The sequence below is a fragment of the Ipomoea nil genome, unplaced genomic scaffold (genome assembly GCF_001879475.1).
Source record: "Ipomoea nil cultivar Tokyo-kokei standard unplaced genomic scaffold, Asagao_1.1 scaffold1074, whole genome shotgun sequence".
NCBI classification, from domain to species: Eukaryota; Viridiplantae; Streptophyta; class Magnoliopsida; order Solanales; family Convolvulaceae; genus Ipomoea; species Ipomoea nil.
Genome location: NW_017617502.1, coordinates 1,318,159 through 1,335,530, shown reverse-complemented (window position 1 = coordinate 1,335,530; position 17,372 = coordinate 1,318,159). Strand labels below are relative to the sequence as shown.

Below are 17,372 nucleotides of genomic sequence, written 5' to 3'. Positions count from 1 at the left end.
AAAGCCAGGTCACAGGTTTTAAAATTGGCAAGTGATGGGAGGGGGAATTGTTGGGCGGAGGCTGGTAAAGAGTCAAGTCCAGTGCCCCACCTCTCGAAAATGTGGCGGTAGTGGCAAGCGTTTGATCCTAACACAAACAACCCCTTTTGCGAGGGCACTCTCGTTGGCGTGGATATATTGGGAGGAGCTGAAGCTCAAGTACAGAGAGTAGTATTGGGAGTATGGAAAAGGCCCTTTCCAAGAAGACAATGAAGAGAATAACACAGCCAATGCAAACCTGCCCTGATAAATTGTTTCACTGATTTTACAGAAACTACTATGGGGGAGAAGAGAGACAATTCATTTTGGTAAATCCATTACAGAGTATATGAATATATATAATACATACACACAAAAAGAAAGTAATCCTACACACTAAGTTGGTCTGTATATGGTATTTGAGTTGTAGCTTAGTAGGGATGTATCAATCTCCTTGAGTTGCAGGCTGGACACAACAAGCACAGCATCTTGCTTTCTTTCTCCTCTCTCTTGTTCTAACCCCATACAGATAATCTCGCAACAAAACTCTTCTTTTTTCTTCAGACATTTGTGTTTTGCCTGTGCAATCTCTTTCATCATCAAGTTTCAGCAAAGCAAACTGCACCATCTGCACTTCTACCTGTAAAACGCCAATTTTCTCAGATACTCTTCGAGCCTGTTCTGAGATTCTCCTCCTGCCAACACTTTGGTTCTCCTCTAACTCCACTGCAGATGATGAGGACCCGCCTTCAAGGTTTTTCATTAGTTTCCCACTCAGATCAATTAACTTATTCATAGCACCCATGGCATCATTCAATTGCCCCTTCAGAGCTTCACATTCAATGACTGTTTTCCCTCTTCTGCTCTTCTCAGTACTCTCGAGTTTAGTCTTCAAGTCCTGTACTGTAATTTGAAGGTTCATGAGCTTCTGAACATCAGAACTAAGCCTTTCCAAGACTTTTCTCCTGTTCCTCTCTTGAAGATCCATTGATCTTTTGGAGACCTCCAATTTGTCCACTCCCGAATCCTCATCTGAACCAATACGATCACTTTTCAGTTTCCTCACTGATTTGCGACGGGAATTTCTGTTCTTCCCAGTGATTGGAGGATCTGCAATTGCAAGCTTAGCCTTGCAAACAGTAAGACCGATGCTTGTATTCCAATCAGCGGTGTCCCATACTTCAAGTGTATGGTTATCAGCTTCAACCGATTCTCGTTTGCCAGTACTATAAGGTGAACAATCGGATATCTGGTCGAGCATAATATCTTTTGTCAACATCTCATTTTCTGTCTCCAGGACTCCAAATGCAGGCTTAGAGTTTTTCCTATGAACATGGTTTTTAGATTTTAACTCTTCTATCTGTTTCATTGCAACCTGCAGCTTCGAATGCATTCGCACATTCTTTTGCTCCTCAAGCTGCTTCGTTTCAATTAATGCCTTCTTAATAGCTTCAACCCGTGCTTCCAAACCTTGTAGGTTTGAAACTACATCTGTTGAGATGGAACTTTCATTTTCTCTTGGATTGTTTCCAAAATGAAAATTTGGAACTAAATTAGCCTGAAAATAATAAGCAATAGACTGTAAGGCTGTAAGCACAACATATTTTCGTGTTTCCTTTAGTCTTTTGGACTAAAATATAAGGAAATTTTAGGGGTTACTTTCATTTCAAGATTTGAAGTACCCATCCTAGATCCTATAACACACTGGAAAATTCAAGACACAGCTTAATAAAATAAGAATCACTCCGGCAAAATTGCAGGATTCTGGAAATGAGAACATTTTTCATCTAAATAGATCGATGTTTACCAAAATTTCAATAGATAAGATAGTGAACTCAGATTTATGTGAATTTAACTGTACTCCATTACCTCATTATCAGGTTCTTGAAGTTTTCCAGGTATGTGTTTCTCCAAGGATGATATGCATTTGCTCAAAGAAACAATAGCAGCGCAACAGGCAGCCAGTTGAGTTTTATGAGTGTTGCTTTCAACATCCAGAATGCTTAAACTTTCTCTTAAAAGTTTGAAATCATTGGAAGTGCTTTCAGCTTCAAATCTCTCATGCCTAGCCATGAGCTCAGAAACTTTTTGCTCATATAAAACGTAATAACACATGTACATATACAATTCCCTGAAAAGCTTCTCCATTTCTGATTCCAATATGTGGATCTCATTAGTTTGTTTCAGGAGTTCAGAATGCAATGCTTCCTTTTGCTTTTTAGTATTCCCGTTCTCTTCACGTAAGTGATGAAGCTTATTGTCCAATAAGAGATTTGCTTCACGAAGATTTCCATTCTCGTTGCTCAAATGTTCACATTCTGCAGACAATGCTTCGATCTGCTGTTCTTGGAGAACTGTAGTCCGTTTAGCATCAGTGTGTTCTCTTCTCAGATTCTCCAAACATTCATATAATTCCAATCTCTCGTTTTCTGTGAGGCCGAGCTTCTGCCTTATTTCCTGAAGTTTCAGCTCATTCTCAAACAACAAATTCTTTCCAATTTCAATATCATGATTTAATTGATCATTGACAATCCTTGCAGTATTCAACTCATCTTCTACCTTCTGCAATGTCTTTATCAGGCTGAGATTTTCAATCTTTACCTCTTCCAACATCCTCTTTATTGAGCTCAGCTTTTCTGTGGTTTCACCATGGACTTCGTGAAGCTTGTTAACATCTGAAACGAGTGTCTTTACTTGCAAAGAGTTTTCTTTCATGTAGTTCTTGAACACCAAAGAGAGGGTATCAAGTGATAATAATTCACCACAGATAACATAGTTCTCCTGTTCTAAGATATGTCTTTTTTCTTCCCAGAAAGAAAACTCGTCACTCAAGGATCTCTTGTCCTCGTGAAGTTTCAAATGCTCTCTCTCTAAGGCATCATAAGCTACTTGCAGAGTCATCAATTTGCTGCCCAGATTCTCTATCTGAAGTTCCAGTAAGTTCTCCTTACTCTCTTTTTCCATTAGTTTTGCTTTCATTTCTTCATTCATTTCTCGCAGTTCAACAGCTTCACTATGCAAGATGGAAAACTGACGAGATCTAATCCTGAGCTCCTGGTCAATAATGCTCTTTTCTGTATGGAGATTCTCTGCCTCTAGTTTTAGCTTCTCTAGCAAAGTGACAAGAACCAAAATCTGAACAGCCAATTGCTGATTTTCTTCCTCGGTTTTGCAGAGAGATTCTTTAATACTTCCAATTCTACCGTGGAGATAGGTTTGGTCTTCAATGTCCGCATAACTTTTCTCCAGGTTGTGCAGCCTTAACTGGGTGGTTTGCAACTGAGAAATTAAACTTTCCATTTTACCTGAAAGATCCTCTTTTTGATTCATTAGTATCCGGTTCGAATCTTCTAAGTCTTTTGATTTTACCTTCAAGCTTTGGACTTCATCATGTGCATCAGAAAGGGAATTCTCCAGAAAAGCGTTTTTTGCTGAGAGCTTTTCCAGGTTCTCATTTGTCAATTGCATCTGACCAACTAAAGCTCCTCTTTCATCAAGAAGAGTTGATTTTTCAACCGAAAGGGAATGGCAAGAGAGCTCCAAAGCCTTAAGTTTCTCTCTAACAGCTTCCATCTCAGCACTTGTATCCGAAAGGACTTTCTCCAGAATAGAATTTTTCTCAAGAAGCTGTTCAAATAACTTTAGCTTCTCCAAAAGAACCTCTTTCTCGCCTTTTTCTCTCTTGCACGTTTCTTTTAAGTTGGAGTTCTCGTCCTGCAATTCCTTCACAGATGATCCAAAGCATTCTGGGTCGAGGCCTAACGCATGCACTTCCTCCAAGATAGACAGATGTTTCTTGTTCAAATCATTCATCCCTTCTTTCAGACAGGATATTTCTTGTTGAAGAGCATTTCTTTGGTCCACATGGAGCTCAACCTCTTTCTCGAGTCTCCCTTTTGTTTCCCTCAAGCTCAAGATCTCATCTTGGATATTTCTTATTGACATGGATGAGGATAGATTGAGTTCAATGAGGTTCTTGTTCTCCTCTTGTCGCTTCATTACTTCATCCTGCAATCTCTGGTTATCAGTTCGCAGATCCTTCAAGAGTTGGACCCGATTCTGCAGTTCTTCTTGAGTTTGCCCATGCACGTCTTGTAACGTTTGGAAAGCGATTTCAACCTCCACAAAACGCAATCGCTCTTCTTGTACGCATGCCCACAACCTCCCGAATTCCTTATTTTTCTCTGTAAGTTGTTGATTCTGGCTGTCCATCTTCAACTTCAAAGCTTCCAGCTCAGAGTGGAGAGACTGATTAGATGTTTCTAACACGAGGCACCGCTCTTCTGCTCCCTTCAACTTCACACCTCCATTACCAATTTGTGCGTTAAGTAGTTGCGTTTCTTCCTGAGCCGAAGAGAGCTTACCCTCTAAACTAGAGATTGTCTCCAAACATTTCTGGTACTTGAGAGATGCAGCTTCCTTCTCCTCACTCAATTTGGACATAGATTGCTTCAAAAGTTCAACCTCGGTTTCAGCTCTTTTTACTCTTTCATTTAACTTTCTGGCATCTTCCTCTGCATTTTGTAACTTATTCTCCAGTTTAGCTATCATCTCAATAGACTGCATATCAAGTTCAGCTTTGTTAGCTCTTTCACCAAGTGCCACACTATCCTCCCGGGCACGACACAGGGCTTTCTCCAAACCGGAAATCCTATCCAAGCATTCCCTGTATTGCTGAAGACTAGCTTCCCTTTCGGCTTCCATTTTAGATATAGCCACCTTCAAGGTTTGAATTTCATCTTCAGCTTTGCCTGCTTGCTCACCGAGTTCTTGGGCAAGAGAGCCTTGCAATTTCAGCTCGCCAGATTCGCCTGCCTCTTCCAAATCTGAATATGCCTCTACTGCTTCAAGACGATTGCCTCCACATCCAAACAGATCTTGATTCGGGTTCAATCCGTTCCCTTTCATTACAGAATCAGAATCATAATCCTCCGTAAATGCCCCATTCCTCCCCACATCAAAACTATACTCCATTTGCAGCTGATCAGGTGTGTGAGGATCAGTCCCAGAAGCAATGCTTGCAGGCGAGTCATCAATAAAACTCAATGGAACTTGGTTTGGAAAAGCTTCTGCCATTGTTTTTTGGGCGTGGCGGATCACCCCAGTCGCGTGATCATATCTTTCAGCCAATGCACGATAAGCTCGATACAACTCCTCCACCAATTTCATGAGCTCCGGACGCTTCTTGTAGTACATTTCTGCTCTTCTCGCAAAAGAATCAGCATCTTCTTCAATAAGTTTGATCATTGCTTTCACTTTTGCATCCATATCTACACACATATCAAATCAAAAAACAAGGTAAACATCACATTGTCCTTCATTGTATGAGTTGTGATAGAAAGTGTTGGGCAGAAGCCGGTAAAGGGCCAAGTCCAGCACCAAAATGTGATGGCAGTTTATAAGGAAAAAAAATTACGCGTACGTTACTAGTTATAACTTTTGGCGTAATGGTGAATGGTCACGGATTTGAGTCCCAGCAAGAGCAAAAACATAATGATCCTAAGAGAGAGAGAGAGAGTTTGGATGAAAGAAATAGGGTAGACCTGTGAGATTCTCCTGAAGCCATTTTGAATTTTTGGGGCTAATGTGGCTATCCCACCACCAAGAGTACATTCTTCTTGAGTCTGCATGTGATAATTTTGCCATCTAAACCCAGATGTGATGGATAAACCCACCAACTAACTTCTGATCTCTCACTCCTATCAAACAAACCAAAATACAAACATATATGCCCAAATCCAATTCCAAATTACAAATATGAACTACGATCAGGATGAGATAGATAGCAAAATTACCTCAATCAAACTTGAATCGCAATATCCCTCTCAACAATCAACAATCACATTGGTGATTGTTCCCACATGGGATGAAAATTGTATCATGCATCATAATTGTGAGAACTGAGAAGCAACTAGCAAAAACAAGCGTATGAATCAAAATACAGATAGATACAGGGGAAACTGAAAAGCAAAAGTGAATTGGGATTCAGATTGGCTGTCAAGAGAACATCTTTTGTGATTCCGTTTTCTCTCTCTCTCTCTTCATTGCCGTTGGAGTTTATGGCTTTGGTGCTACGCTGGGTGTTGTTGAGTGCATCACTGCACTCTTTTGGGCAATTGCCAGAGTGGAAGTGGAAATAAAGTTGAAAGACTGAAAAGGTGGAATGGAAGTAAAGAAACTTCTTAACCTTCCCTGGTTGCCTGCCTTAACTTTTGTTTTTCCAAAACAAATAATTATTAATTGTACTACCAAAAGTGTAAAATTCTTACCATATGTATTAATTGAGGCAAAAAAAAAAAACAAACAAGGGAAGAAATATTCAAAATGAATGATTTTTTTTTTTAGGTATTGTGCCAAGCACCTTGTGTACACATGGCACTCGAGTTGGACTCCTATATGGGAGGTTGTGAGTTTGAGTCTCAGTGGAGGCGTTATTGGTTTTTTGTGATTCAGTAGGTTGAGAAAATAGTTATGAACATATACAACATTGTAATAGAGTCAGTAGCATTCAAAAAAAAAAAAAAAGAATTTTCATCAAGTAAGGAGACCCTAGACCCTCGCGACCCCCTCGCTCTCGGCACTTAGCATAGTTGGTCGTCATGACTAGAGGTCTGTATGTGGGTTCGAATTCCACTAGAAACATGTGTGGAAAAGGCTCAACGGCACTTAGCAATAGTTGGTCGTCATGACTAGAGGTCCGTAGCACTTAGCATAGTTGGTCGTCATGACTAGAGGTCCGTATGTGGATTCGAATTTCGGCACTTAGCATAGTTGGTCGTCATGACTAGAGGTCCGTATGTGGGTTCGAATTTCGGCACTTAGCATAGTTGGTCGTCATGACTAGAGGTCCGTATGTGGGTTCGAATTTCAACACTTAGCATAGTTGGTCGTCATGACTAGAGTGTTAGAAATAATTATTTCCTAACAATGATTTATATAATAAAGGTTGTAATTCCATAAGGTACTCACGTTGATGATTAGTGATGTGTAAAGGCGGAATTACTGGGTGAAATTCCCTCCCTCTCATTCTGTTAAAATTTAAGTTTATAAGGGTTAAAAGATGTATAATGGATAAGGTTATGGGTCTCACAATCCTAAAGGGATTTCTATTCCTAAAGGAGGTTCCCCATTCCTCTTGAAAGAGGGTTTCTCATCACATCTATAAATACCCAGGAAAACTCTAGGGATCTTAACGGTTTCAAATCTCTAAGTTTTCTAGTCTCCGTATCATCAGGAGGTGATTAAGGAATACGGATCAGAGAGGTGAAGCATTATATTCTTGATTCATTCAATTTAGAGATTGCATCTTCAATGGAACCAAGTACGTCCTATCTTTCCTATTTAATTAAAAGTCCATGATCATGAACATTATTTAGTTGATTGATTTGATTTACATGCGATCATTGTTAATTGTGCTTCCGCATTTAAGTTATAGCGCATAAAGGATTATTTAACATAGAGGTCCGTATGTGGGTTCGAATTCCACTAGAAATATGTATGAAAAAGGCTCAAGGATGATGAAAGGTTTGGATTGAGTCTCTTGTGTGCACATGAAAAACTAGGATCTAACTAATGAGTTGATTGTGCCGATTTACTAGGATCTAACTAACTAGGATCTAACTAGTGAGCTGATTGTGCCGATTTACCTTCACAGTGGCTGGCTTTAGGGGCGGAGTTGTGTGGGGTTTTTTCATTTTTCTTTAAGATAGAATGATAGATCATATGATACGCAAATTGGTGAGAGAAAATGAGGCGAGTAATTAGTATAGTGCATCATCATGTTAATAATACTAGAATTATGCGAAGGAGGTGATGCATAATTGTGAAGCAAGTGGAATTATGATGAGTGATGGGGAACATTGCAATACTCATTATGACTTGTGCCAAAATTCATACCAGCCAGCAACAATCTTTAAAACATAGGTTGATCCCAACTATGCAACTGCAAGTTTCTCACTTGTAAAGTGATGTGAAAAAAATAAATTTTTTATTTTTTATTTTGCCAAGGTGCAAGCATGCAAAACGTATAAAAGTTGTCATTTTGGCAGTTTTTGTACTTTGTATTATTCTTCCCATCCACCAGGACTATGTGGTCTAATGGTATCCGGGTTAGACTTTCATTTGGAAGATTGTGAATACTACAATGTATTATTCTTCCCATCCAAAAGGTTGAATCTCCAACTCTAAAGGCTCTCACACCCCGGCCCGACAGAGCATATGGGAGGATGTAAATCATGGTAAATCATGGTAACTCAATTGACCACAGAGGCTAGACCTTTGCTTACTGCGCACAAGGAGCAAGGCTCTCACACCCCGGCCCGACAGAGCATATGGGAGGATGTAAATCATGGTAAATCATGGTAACTCAATTGACCACAGAGGCTAGACCTTTGCTTACTGCGCACAAGGAGCCCCTTACTTTTTATTATTATTACTAGTCTTTTCTATGCGCGATGCGCAAAAACATATGCCCAATATTTATATTTTTAAAAATAGCTAACAAATTTTTACTAATTAAAATCTAAGTGAAATAAAATTTATTTATTATATTAATCTAATATATAATGAATATATAATGTTTTACAAATATTGTTATAATTAAAAAATATAAGAAAAGATATGGTAGATGCATGTGCGTGGTAAAAGTAATGGAAAAGATAACGGAAGTTATAACGGGGTAAGGGTATTTTTGTCCAAAAAATTGTATAGTACAACTCTAAAAGCACAATGTACAAAATGATTAGCATTAAAAACATGGACATAAATGAGTGGTATAACTTTGATTGAGACTTATTATGTTTTTAGATTATTATTACTTGTCTTCTACTACTACTACGTATTATGACAAAAATTATTGTGAGAACATTCATGAGAAAAGTCGGGTTGTAGAGAACTGGGTGTGTAAGTATTACAATTTCAGTTATAAGTATTATCATATTTATCATTAATAACAATCAATTTTACCCTTAATAATATCACAATTTCACATATAAATATTACAATATCTATCATAAACTTGTGGACTTTGAGTCCTTGATATCCGATATTAATTAGTTAGTGTGGCAATACTGTTCTAGTACAACAGGATATCTAGTCTAGTGCTGTCTAAGGTCACGAGTATACATGAGGCATCTCATAACCCTTACAATTTCCCCCAGTGCATATTACTAGGGTTACTCGTATATCTAGTGAGTTTGTTAACTATAAAGGCAATATTTAACTTAGTACAACTCATTAGTTACATTAAACTACCGATAATTCTAGCGTATTCTACTTGAGAAATACACTCTTCGTGATTTTTGATAGATGTACATTAATATCTAATGCTGTTTTAGCCAATTGATTATCATCCTTGTTAAATTTTGCAAGGATATGATTTAATCAATATATAATGAGATTGGCTTAACACAAGACCATCCGACCTTCAAATGATTTTAATCCCGACGATTAAATCCGCCAATCACATGCCTTTCATGTCAAATCTTGAATTTAACATGTTTTTGGCAGATTTGATCATTTGATTATTACTAACATAAATGTCTACTGTTTTCTTAATGTAGACACACTTATCACTCTCGTTCATTTTTAACCAATTGATTAACATCGCATGGTCGAATTCTCATGCCACTACTTATGCGTTTGTTTTAAACTATATAACGATTTAACTAATTTACACACTTCCTTTAATTAGAAGAACTATCTTGGAAGATTGCCTTAGTGTCCCAATATTGAGAAGAATCCCGGTTAAAAGGGACTGAGGTGATTGACCTCTAATCGATCAAAAAAGATGAGTATTGCTTTAGATAGTTATGATCGAAAATAAAAATCATATTCTAGCAATTTTCATATTAAAATAAATTAAGTCTTTTTAATGCGATTTTTATGACCATTGATAACTGGTAAGTCAACAATATTTAACATTTTTTTTTGTTAAAAGTGACATGATTATAATATGCTTACTGATATGTTAAAGAGTAATTAAAGAGTTATGCAATAACATTATACATACAAATTCATAAGTTTTACTTATGTATATGTTTGAAATTTCAATTGTCATTATAGGTAGATTATTCATTTTGCAAACATATATTGATATTTTCAAATACTATTTTTTTCTATAAATCTTATTAGATAATGAAAATTTTGCATTTAAACTCTTATAGTAGAGAAAAATTGTCCTAAACATAGTTAAACTTGTAATTAAAATGTGCATTCTAATTGAAACAAATAGTCTTGGAATAGAAAATTAAAATTTGTGCTACATCAAATACTATTTGATTTAAGCAAAAAGAAGACAATATATTCTTATGATATAATTTTAGTACAACATTTGTATTCTTTTAATTAAGGTAACAATTCAAAAATTATATCTTTCACCTTTTATAATGGTTGAATGAAACAAAGAAAATCAAGCAAATATTATTATATTTTAATTCTTACCATAAAGGAGAAATGAGGTACAAAAAGAATAGAAAAATAACAAAAAAAAAAATGGCATGAGGTTTTTATATACACTAATTTAATTATTAAAATAATAATAATAATAATAATAATAATAATGATATAAAAACAAAACACACATTATTATTATTATTATTATTATTATTATTATTATTATTATTATTATTATTATTATTATTATTAAAAGGTTTAAAAAATATTTTGTAATAAATGAAATTAAGAATAATAATGGATGAGTTAAAAAAAATATATATTGTGTTAGCAATGTGTGTACATAAATGGAAAAGGTAAAAAGAAAAGACGGTAATTTTAAAAATATTTTATGATTGTACGATGAATTGTCCGAGACTCCGAGTATATGATCAACAAACTATGAGAATTGTTGAAAATTATTTTCAATAATAATGTGTGCATACAGTACACAATGTGAGTGCGCATTTAGCATTGTCATACTTATCAAATACTTTGTTAAGATCGACTTCATTACATCATAGATAAATGATATTTTCAATTTTGATCTATGAATAAATAAATGATCAAGCATATTCATCACAGTTAAGAATGGCGTGACAAGCAGGAAAACTGAATGATAGTATAATTTAGTGGTTCAATGATGACACATGCTTTAATAGTTGATAGCAATCTCCTTCGGTAACAAAAGGTATTCATTCCACTCATGTGATTAGTGAAACATGAATGATAGTGTGATTAGTTTTTAATTATAGCTTTTTAAACTTTTTTGTATAAAAGTGATATATTATTTTAAAATTATATATTTTTTATTTTTATATGTATCATGTGATATATATTATTTTAAAAGTATTAATTTTAATTTTTTTTTATATAAAAGTGATATGTATTGTTTTAAAATTATTAATTTATTATATTAATTTTTTTAAAATTATATGTGATATGTATTAAATTTAAAAAATATAGTACGAAAAGCACGACCAAACCAAAGAAATTGGCACACGCAGTATTTAAAAATGGACTCAACTTGTGCTAAAATAGCTTTAAGCTCATTTTGCCTTCTTTTGGAGACTTCTTTTGAAGTACTTCAATATTCTGGCTCCACTTCAATGTTTGCAACTTACAAGAAAGAAATTTAGAGGGGTCGTTTTCAAGAATAAAATAAAATTAGAGGGTCAACAATCTCTAGCTAACACAAATAATTAACATCATCAAAATCTATAAACAATTATTCCTTACATATATTTATAGACTATATAATCATAATGACACCTTTACAAAATTACCCCTATATCACATTATAGGGGCTGCCCTCACACCCACTCAGCAAACTCAATTCATGTTTAATCAACAGAGACAAGTGTAGTCACTACATTTCACTTCACTCCCACGCATGTCATCTTCAAGTAACATATAAGACATACACAACAAATATCTTAATTCGTGAATATGTCCCTTAGAAAATAATCTTGAAGTCTCTAGCACACCTATGTATCGAGTAGCCATGCTCATCTTGCAACTAGAAGCACCCAACAAGTTCAAACAATGATTGAACTTGTCAAAGAGTCACTATCTTCATCAACATGTTAACTACGTTATCACTAATATTAACTTTTGCAACAATATCCCTCCAAAATGTCTCTGTAATCTTGTACAACAGTGTCTATGTAATCTGGTGAAACATCACATAAATATCGCTCCACTATACTCAACATTTGTCATTTTTTAGTAACATATGAGACATAAATGACAAGATAATTAGTTGGATAACATCTGAACAACTATTGAGAGGGGCACTCAAACTAGTTTGGTCTTGGTGCAAGTGTTATAGCAATGATTTGGGTTTGCTTTAGTTGGATTGAGGAATTGATTAGGAATGGTGACTGTTCCATTGAGATAGCAAACAAGTCGATGATCAATTATAGTAGACTTTGTCACTTTGTGCGTAAATAAGTCCAAAAATTAATTTTCAGGAAAATAAAATATGTATGGCAACTGGGATTTAAAATAAGAAAATAATCCCGTGAACAACAAAGGTATATGGAGAATGGGAAGAAGAATGTAACATCAAAGTCTTGTGTAGTATACATTTTCTTTAAAATTAATTTACTGTCTTCTGAGGTGCTAGGAGCATTGCAGTGTTAATCTCTTAGGATAAAATGAATTATAACAATATAGTTGAACACTCGAGATATATTGCTATCACCAAACGAGAGTGCACGTCCATCGCGCCAACCAAACTAATTTTTCTATAAAATTGCTAGTTCTGTGAAAATTAAAAAGCTAATTTTACACATTTAATAACTTAGAAATTGACCTTACACCAAGAAGAAATATTTTTTCTTTTTCTTTTTAGTTTTTTTTTAGTACTACTAATTATGTTACAATGTAGTATCTCTTCATATCTATTTTCTCAACCTATTGAAGCACAAAAAGTCAATACCACACATAATTTTTGTTTTTAGTTTAGAAGTTCATAATTTAATAGTATGTCACTTGAAGATATATTGTATAATTGTCACGCATTAAATTAACATTTATAAAAATCAAAAGTAGATAGCATTGCCACGTAATTACCGAAACATATATCTAAAACAAGATTGGATAACATTGTCACGTGATTACCAGCAAGGCAACTATAACGTGGCCCAACTTATCCTTGTTAAAAATGATAAAATAATAATGGATAATATATATATATATATATATATATATATATATATATATATATATATTTTTTTTTTTTTCATTACCAACTCACACCTTCCTATATGGGAGAGCAACTTGGTGTCATTAAGTCATAAAATTAATGTCAATCAAAATATATAGTGCGGAGCGTTATGCCATGGAACCGTGTTCACCATTCATGGTGAACATGGTTCCAACGGTGTTAGTACACCGTTATCTTTTTTTTTTTCTTAATTAATTGCGTGACTTTTCATTTTCACATTTTGCGGTTTCACTTTAATTTGAGGTGAACAATGATTTCGGACATTCATAAATTATGAATTCATGGCTGCACATTCACTTTGGAACCATGCCTACGCATTCCCGTCCGAAATCACGGACATTCATAAGTTATGAATCCATGCCTGCACATTCACTTTGGAACCATGCCTACACATTCACTTTGGAACCATGAGATTATGAATTTTCTGTTATGAGATTATGAATTTTCAGTTATGCGATTATGAATTTTCTGTTATGCGATTATGAATTTTCTGTTATGCGATTATGAATTTTCTGTTATGAGATTATGAATTTTATGTTCATAATCTCATAACAGAAAATTCATAATTTGATCAACGCGCGCCGTTAACTTCACATCCGCGAAATTTTTTATTTTTTATTTTTTGCTTAAAAACGACGTCATTTGGCCTTGTGTTCACCGTTCACGGTGAACACGTTTCCAGGGCATAATTTGCCATATAGTACGTAATACAATATTCTTTTTAAATATTCATATTGTTTAATCGTAATACTTATATGTTAACTTTTATAGGTATATACTCTTATTGATCGTAAAACCCTCTTTTCTTACAAATCTCCCTCAAGAGAGGACGAAGATCTCTTGAAACCAAGTGTCAAGAATACGAAGATGGATAGGATCGAATAATCATAATCGCCAATGGTATTAAGTTTGTGCTTGAGATACATTGGGATGGGTTGAATGAAACTATATCATTGGATGAGGGAGGGGATGTTCGGATGATGGAACAAGAAATGCCGCGGTACAACGTTAACATGTCTGAATAGAATCAAGAGGCTCTGATGAAGGAACATGGACCACGTTAGAGATTAAATTTACAACTTAAGTTATATTTTGACGACGAAAAATTAGCATGACCAGTTAGAAAAAATGACAAAATTTATAATTTTAATTATAGTTTAAAGATAAGAAGTGAGCGTGATCAATAAATAAAGACAAAATCAACACATATTTATAACTTAGGCGCAAAAAGTATCATTTTTCACTAAATTATTTAAAAAATGCAAAATAGATTTGCTATGTACAAACTCCCTACTTTAATCTAAAGTTAAAAAATAGTGTTGCTCGATCACAAGATGTTGAACATTATTTACTACTTTATTTTCTGTTATCTTAATTTGCCAAATATCTCTTAAATATTTTCTTTTAAAATTTAATAATTTAATTACATTTATCCAAAATATTTAAGAATATATTTGAGAGTTTTATTACATAGAGTCATAATTTCTACTTCCTCATCCTATTATATTTGATTCCTTTCCCAAAGCCTGACCCGGATGAGATTTTCCTCAGACTCCAATTAGTGCACCTTTGCTTCTTCTAAATGCCTACCATTTCTTCTATACTCCGGCGGGAAATCCACCGGAAACCGCACGTTCTTTGCCGGCGATCACTATTTTCTACTGCGCCGCCGGCGACGAAGGACCACAATGCTACTCAAAAGATTGAAAAAATACTTATAGCTAATAGAGGCGAAATAGCTTGTAGAATCATTAGAACCGCCAAAAGGCTAGGGATTCGTACTGTCGCCGTCTACAGCGACGCCGATAGGTACAGTCTGCACGTAAAATCGGCCGACGAGGCAGTTCGTATTGGTCCTCCGCCGGCGCGTCTGAGCTACTTGAACGCTCCAACAATTGTGGAAGCCGCAGCTCGGACTGGAGCACAGGTTGTAAACAAACTTTTTCTAATTGTGGCAGTATTTTGATCATAGAATTACTTTGTTGTGTACTTGTGTTGCTGCCTACTTGTCATATCAAATGTTCGTTTTGGGTTGGGTAAATGTTTATTTGGCATATACTAATTTGCATAACTGGTGCTTAATATTTTCCCAGTACAACGCCAGACATTCAGATTGGATTTTTTGATATTCAGGCTATCCACCCAGGTTATGGTTTCTTATCGGAAAGTGCTGATTTTGCTCAACTCTGTGAAGATGGAGGTTTGATCTTTATTGGACCTCCTGCATCTGCAATCCGTGATATGGGCGACAAAAGGTAAAGAATGCTAATTTATAAGTGATTTTTGTCATTCCATGCTCTTTTTAATATGTAACCTTTTGACCTCTCATACACATTATAACATCTATGTGGTTCTAATGCTTGCTAGAAGATTTAGAAAGACACAGGAGCAACAAGGAGCATTAAAAGACTGTTCTTTTGATTTCTGGTGGATTTAGCTGAAGAAAGGAATTGAAATAAAAATTATTATAGTCTTGTGCTATCCGATTCTTACTTCTTAGAGACTGCCTCTAGTGTCTCAATTGACTACTTCATCTTAGAGATAAGTGATGTAAACACCTCAATCTGACTGTTTAAGATTGTTGGAATATTAAAAGTCTTGGGCAGCTCACTAGCCTTAGTAATTAAATGGGCAGCTCACTAGCCTTAGTAATTAAAGCCTTGGGGAGATGAGTAGTTTCTTTATTTATTATTGTTTACTCTTGTAGACCTATATATAGACTTGTAACTTGAAGTTAGATGAATATAAGAACCCTTTCTAGCTTTTAACATGGTACCGGAGCCTCTTTTTTGGGGCCTGAAATTTCTCTCAAACACCTACAGCCGATAAACAGTGGTGACTGTTCATCATCCCTTTTGCGACAAAATTTTCCAAATCAGTTCGTCCGTTGTCTGTGATTATATGGTGATTTTCTCATATTTTTCTGAAAGCTATGGCAAAACATGAAAGTTTAAACAGCATGCTGAAAGTTGCGAGGACCAACTTGTCTCATACTGCTCTTGCATTAAAATCTAATTCATCTTGGATTCTTGATTCTGGAGCCACTGATCACATTTCTGGTAATATCTCATTTTTCTCTAATAATGAGTTCTCAGACTCTCTTCCCGATGTCACATTTGGTGATGGATCAAAAGCAAAAGTTATAGGAGTTAGAAAAGTCACCATTCATTCTTTGTCTTTATCCAATGTTCTTTACATTCCTGGTTGCCATTTCAATTTGATTTCAGTTAATCAACTTACTCACTCACTTAATTGTCTTGTCACCTTTTCTTCTGATTCGGTGGTTATTCAGAACTGTCAAACAAAAGGGACAATTGGTGTAGGATATGAATCACGAGGTCTATACCATCTTTCATGTTCCGCCAATACCAAAACAGCTTGCTCGGCTTCTATTTCACCCCTTCTTAACCATTGTCGTTTAGGACATCCTGACGTCAATAAATTAAAACAACTGGTTCCTAGATTGTCGAACTTGAAAACCATAGACTGTGAATCATGTCAGCTTGGGAAGCACTCAAGAGCTTCATATCCTAGTAGAGTGAATAAGAGGGCTAATACCCCATTTTCTTTAGTTCACTCTGATGTTTGGGGACCGTGTCGAGTTTCATCCACTTTGGGTTTCTCATATTTTGTTGTCTTCATTGATGATTTCTCTCGATGTACTTGGGTTTTTCTAATGAAGAACCGTTTTGAATTATTTGATGTGTTTCAAAAATTCTACAATGAAATTGTGAATCAATTTGGGGCATCTCTCAAAATCTTACGCAGTGATAATGCAAGAGAATATTTTTCTGACCCTTTCACTTCTTTCTTTTCCTCAAATGGAATACTTCATGAATCGTCATGTGCTAGAACTCCTCAACAGAATGGAGTTGCTGAACGAAAAATTCGTCATCTTGTTGAAACAGGTCGTACTTTGCTTATTCATAACAAGGTACCTAAGAATTTTTGGGGGCATGCTATACTTCACTCTTGCTATCTCATAAATCGGATGTCTTCCTCTGTTTTGCAAGGAAAAATTCCTCTTCATATCTTACGTCCACAGGAACCTCTTCATAAGCTTCCATTGCGAATCTTTGGGTGTACTTGCTTTGTTCATAATACTTCTCCAGGGCGTGATAAACTTGATTCCTAGGCAATAAAATGTGTTTTCCTTGGGTATTCTCGCTTCCAAAAAGGCTTTAAGAGTTAC

The 17,372-nt window shown here is 35.4% G+C and overlaps 2 protein-coding genes across 4 annotated transcripts in view; one reads left to right on the top strand and one right to left on the bottom strand.

Moving 5' to 3' along the window:
- Nucleotides 1-255: 255 nt before the first annotated feature.
- Nucleotides 256-6,171, bottom strand: LOC109182844 (protein NETWORKED 1D-like). Of its 2 annotated transcripts, XM_019333064.1 has the most exons (4): nt 5,814-6,171; nt 5,562-5,717; nt 1,888-5,288; nt 256-1,576 (listed from the first exon to the last, which is right to left on the bottom strand). In XM_019333064.1, exons 2-4 carry the CDS (start codon nt 5,662-5,664, stop codon nt 464-466), a joined length of 4,617 nt encoding a protein of 1,538 aa, XP_019188609.1. In that variant the 5' UTR covers nt 5,665-5,717; nt 5,814-6,171; the 3' UTR covers nt 256-463. The 2 variants fall into 2 exon arrangements, with proteins under 2 accessions (XP_019188609.1, XP_019188610.1); XM_019333065.1 differs by lacking the exon at nt 5,814-6,171 and having other exon boundaries at nt 5,562-5,792.
- Nucleotides 6,172-14,700: 8,529 nt separating this feature from the next.
- Nucleotides 14,701-17,372, top strand: part of LOC109182778 (methylcrotonoyl-CoA carboxylase subunit alpha, mitochondrial-like) — a 29,923-nt gene continuing 27,251 nt past the window's right edge. For both annotated transcript variants that reach the window (XR_002054432.1, XM_019332969.1), the window contains exons 1-2: nt 14,701-15,107; nt 15,314-15,435. Coding sequence is in view for 1 of the 2 variants with exons in the window: in XM_019332969.1 (XP_019188514.1) it covers nt 14,763-15,107; nt 15,314-15,435 (467 nt within the window). In the remaining variant the exon portion in view is untranslated. The remainder of the gene's footprint in view (nt 15,108-15,313; nt 15,436-17,372) is intronic.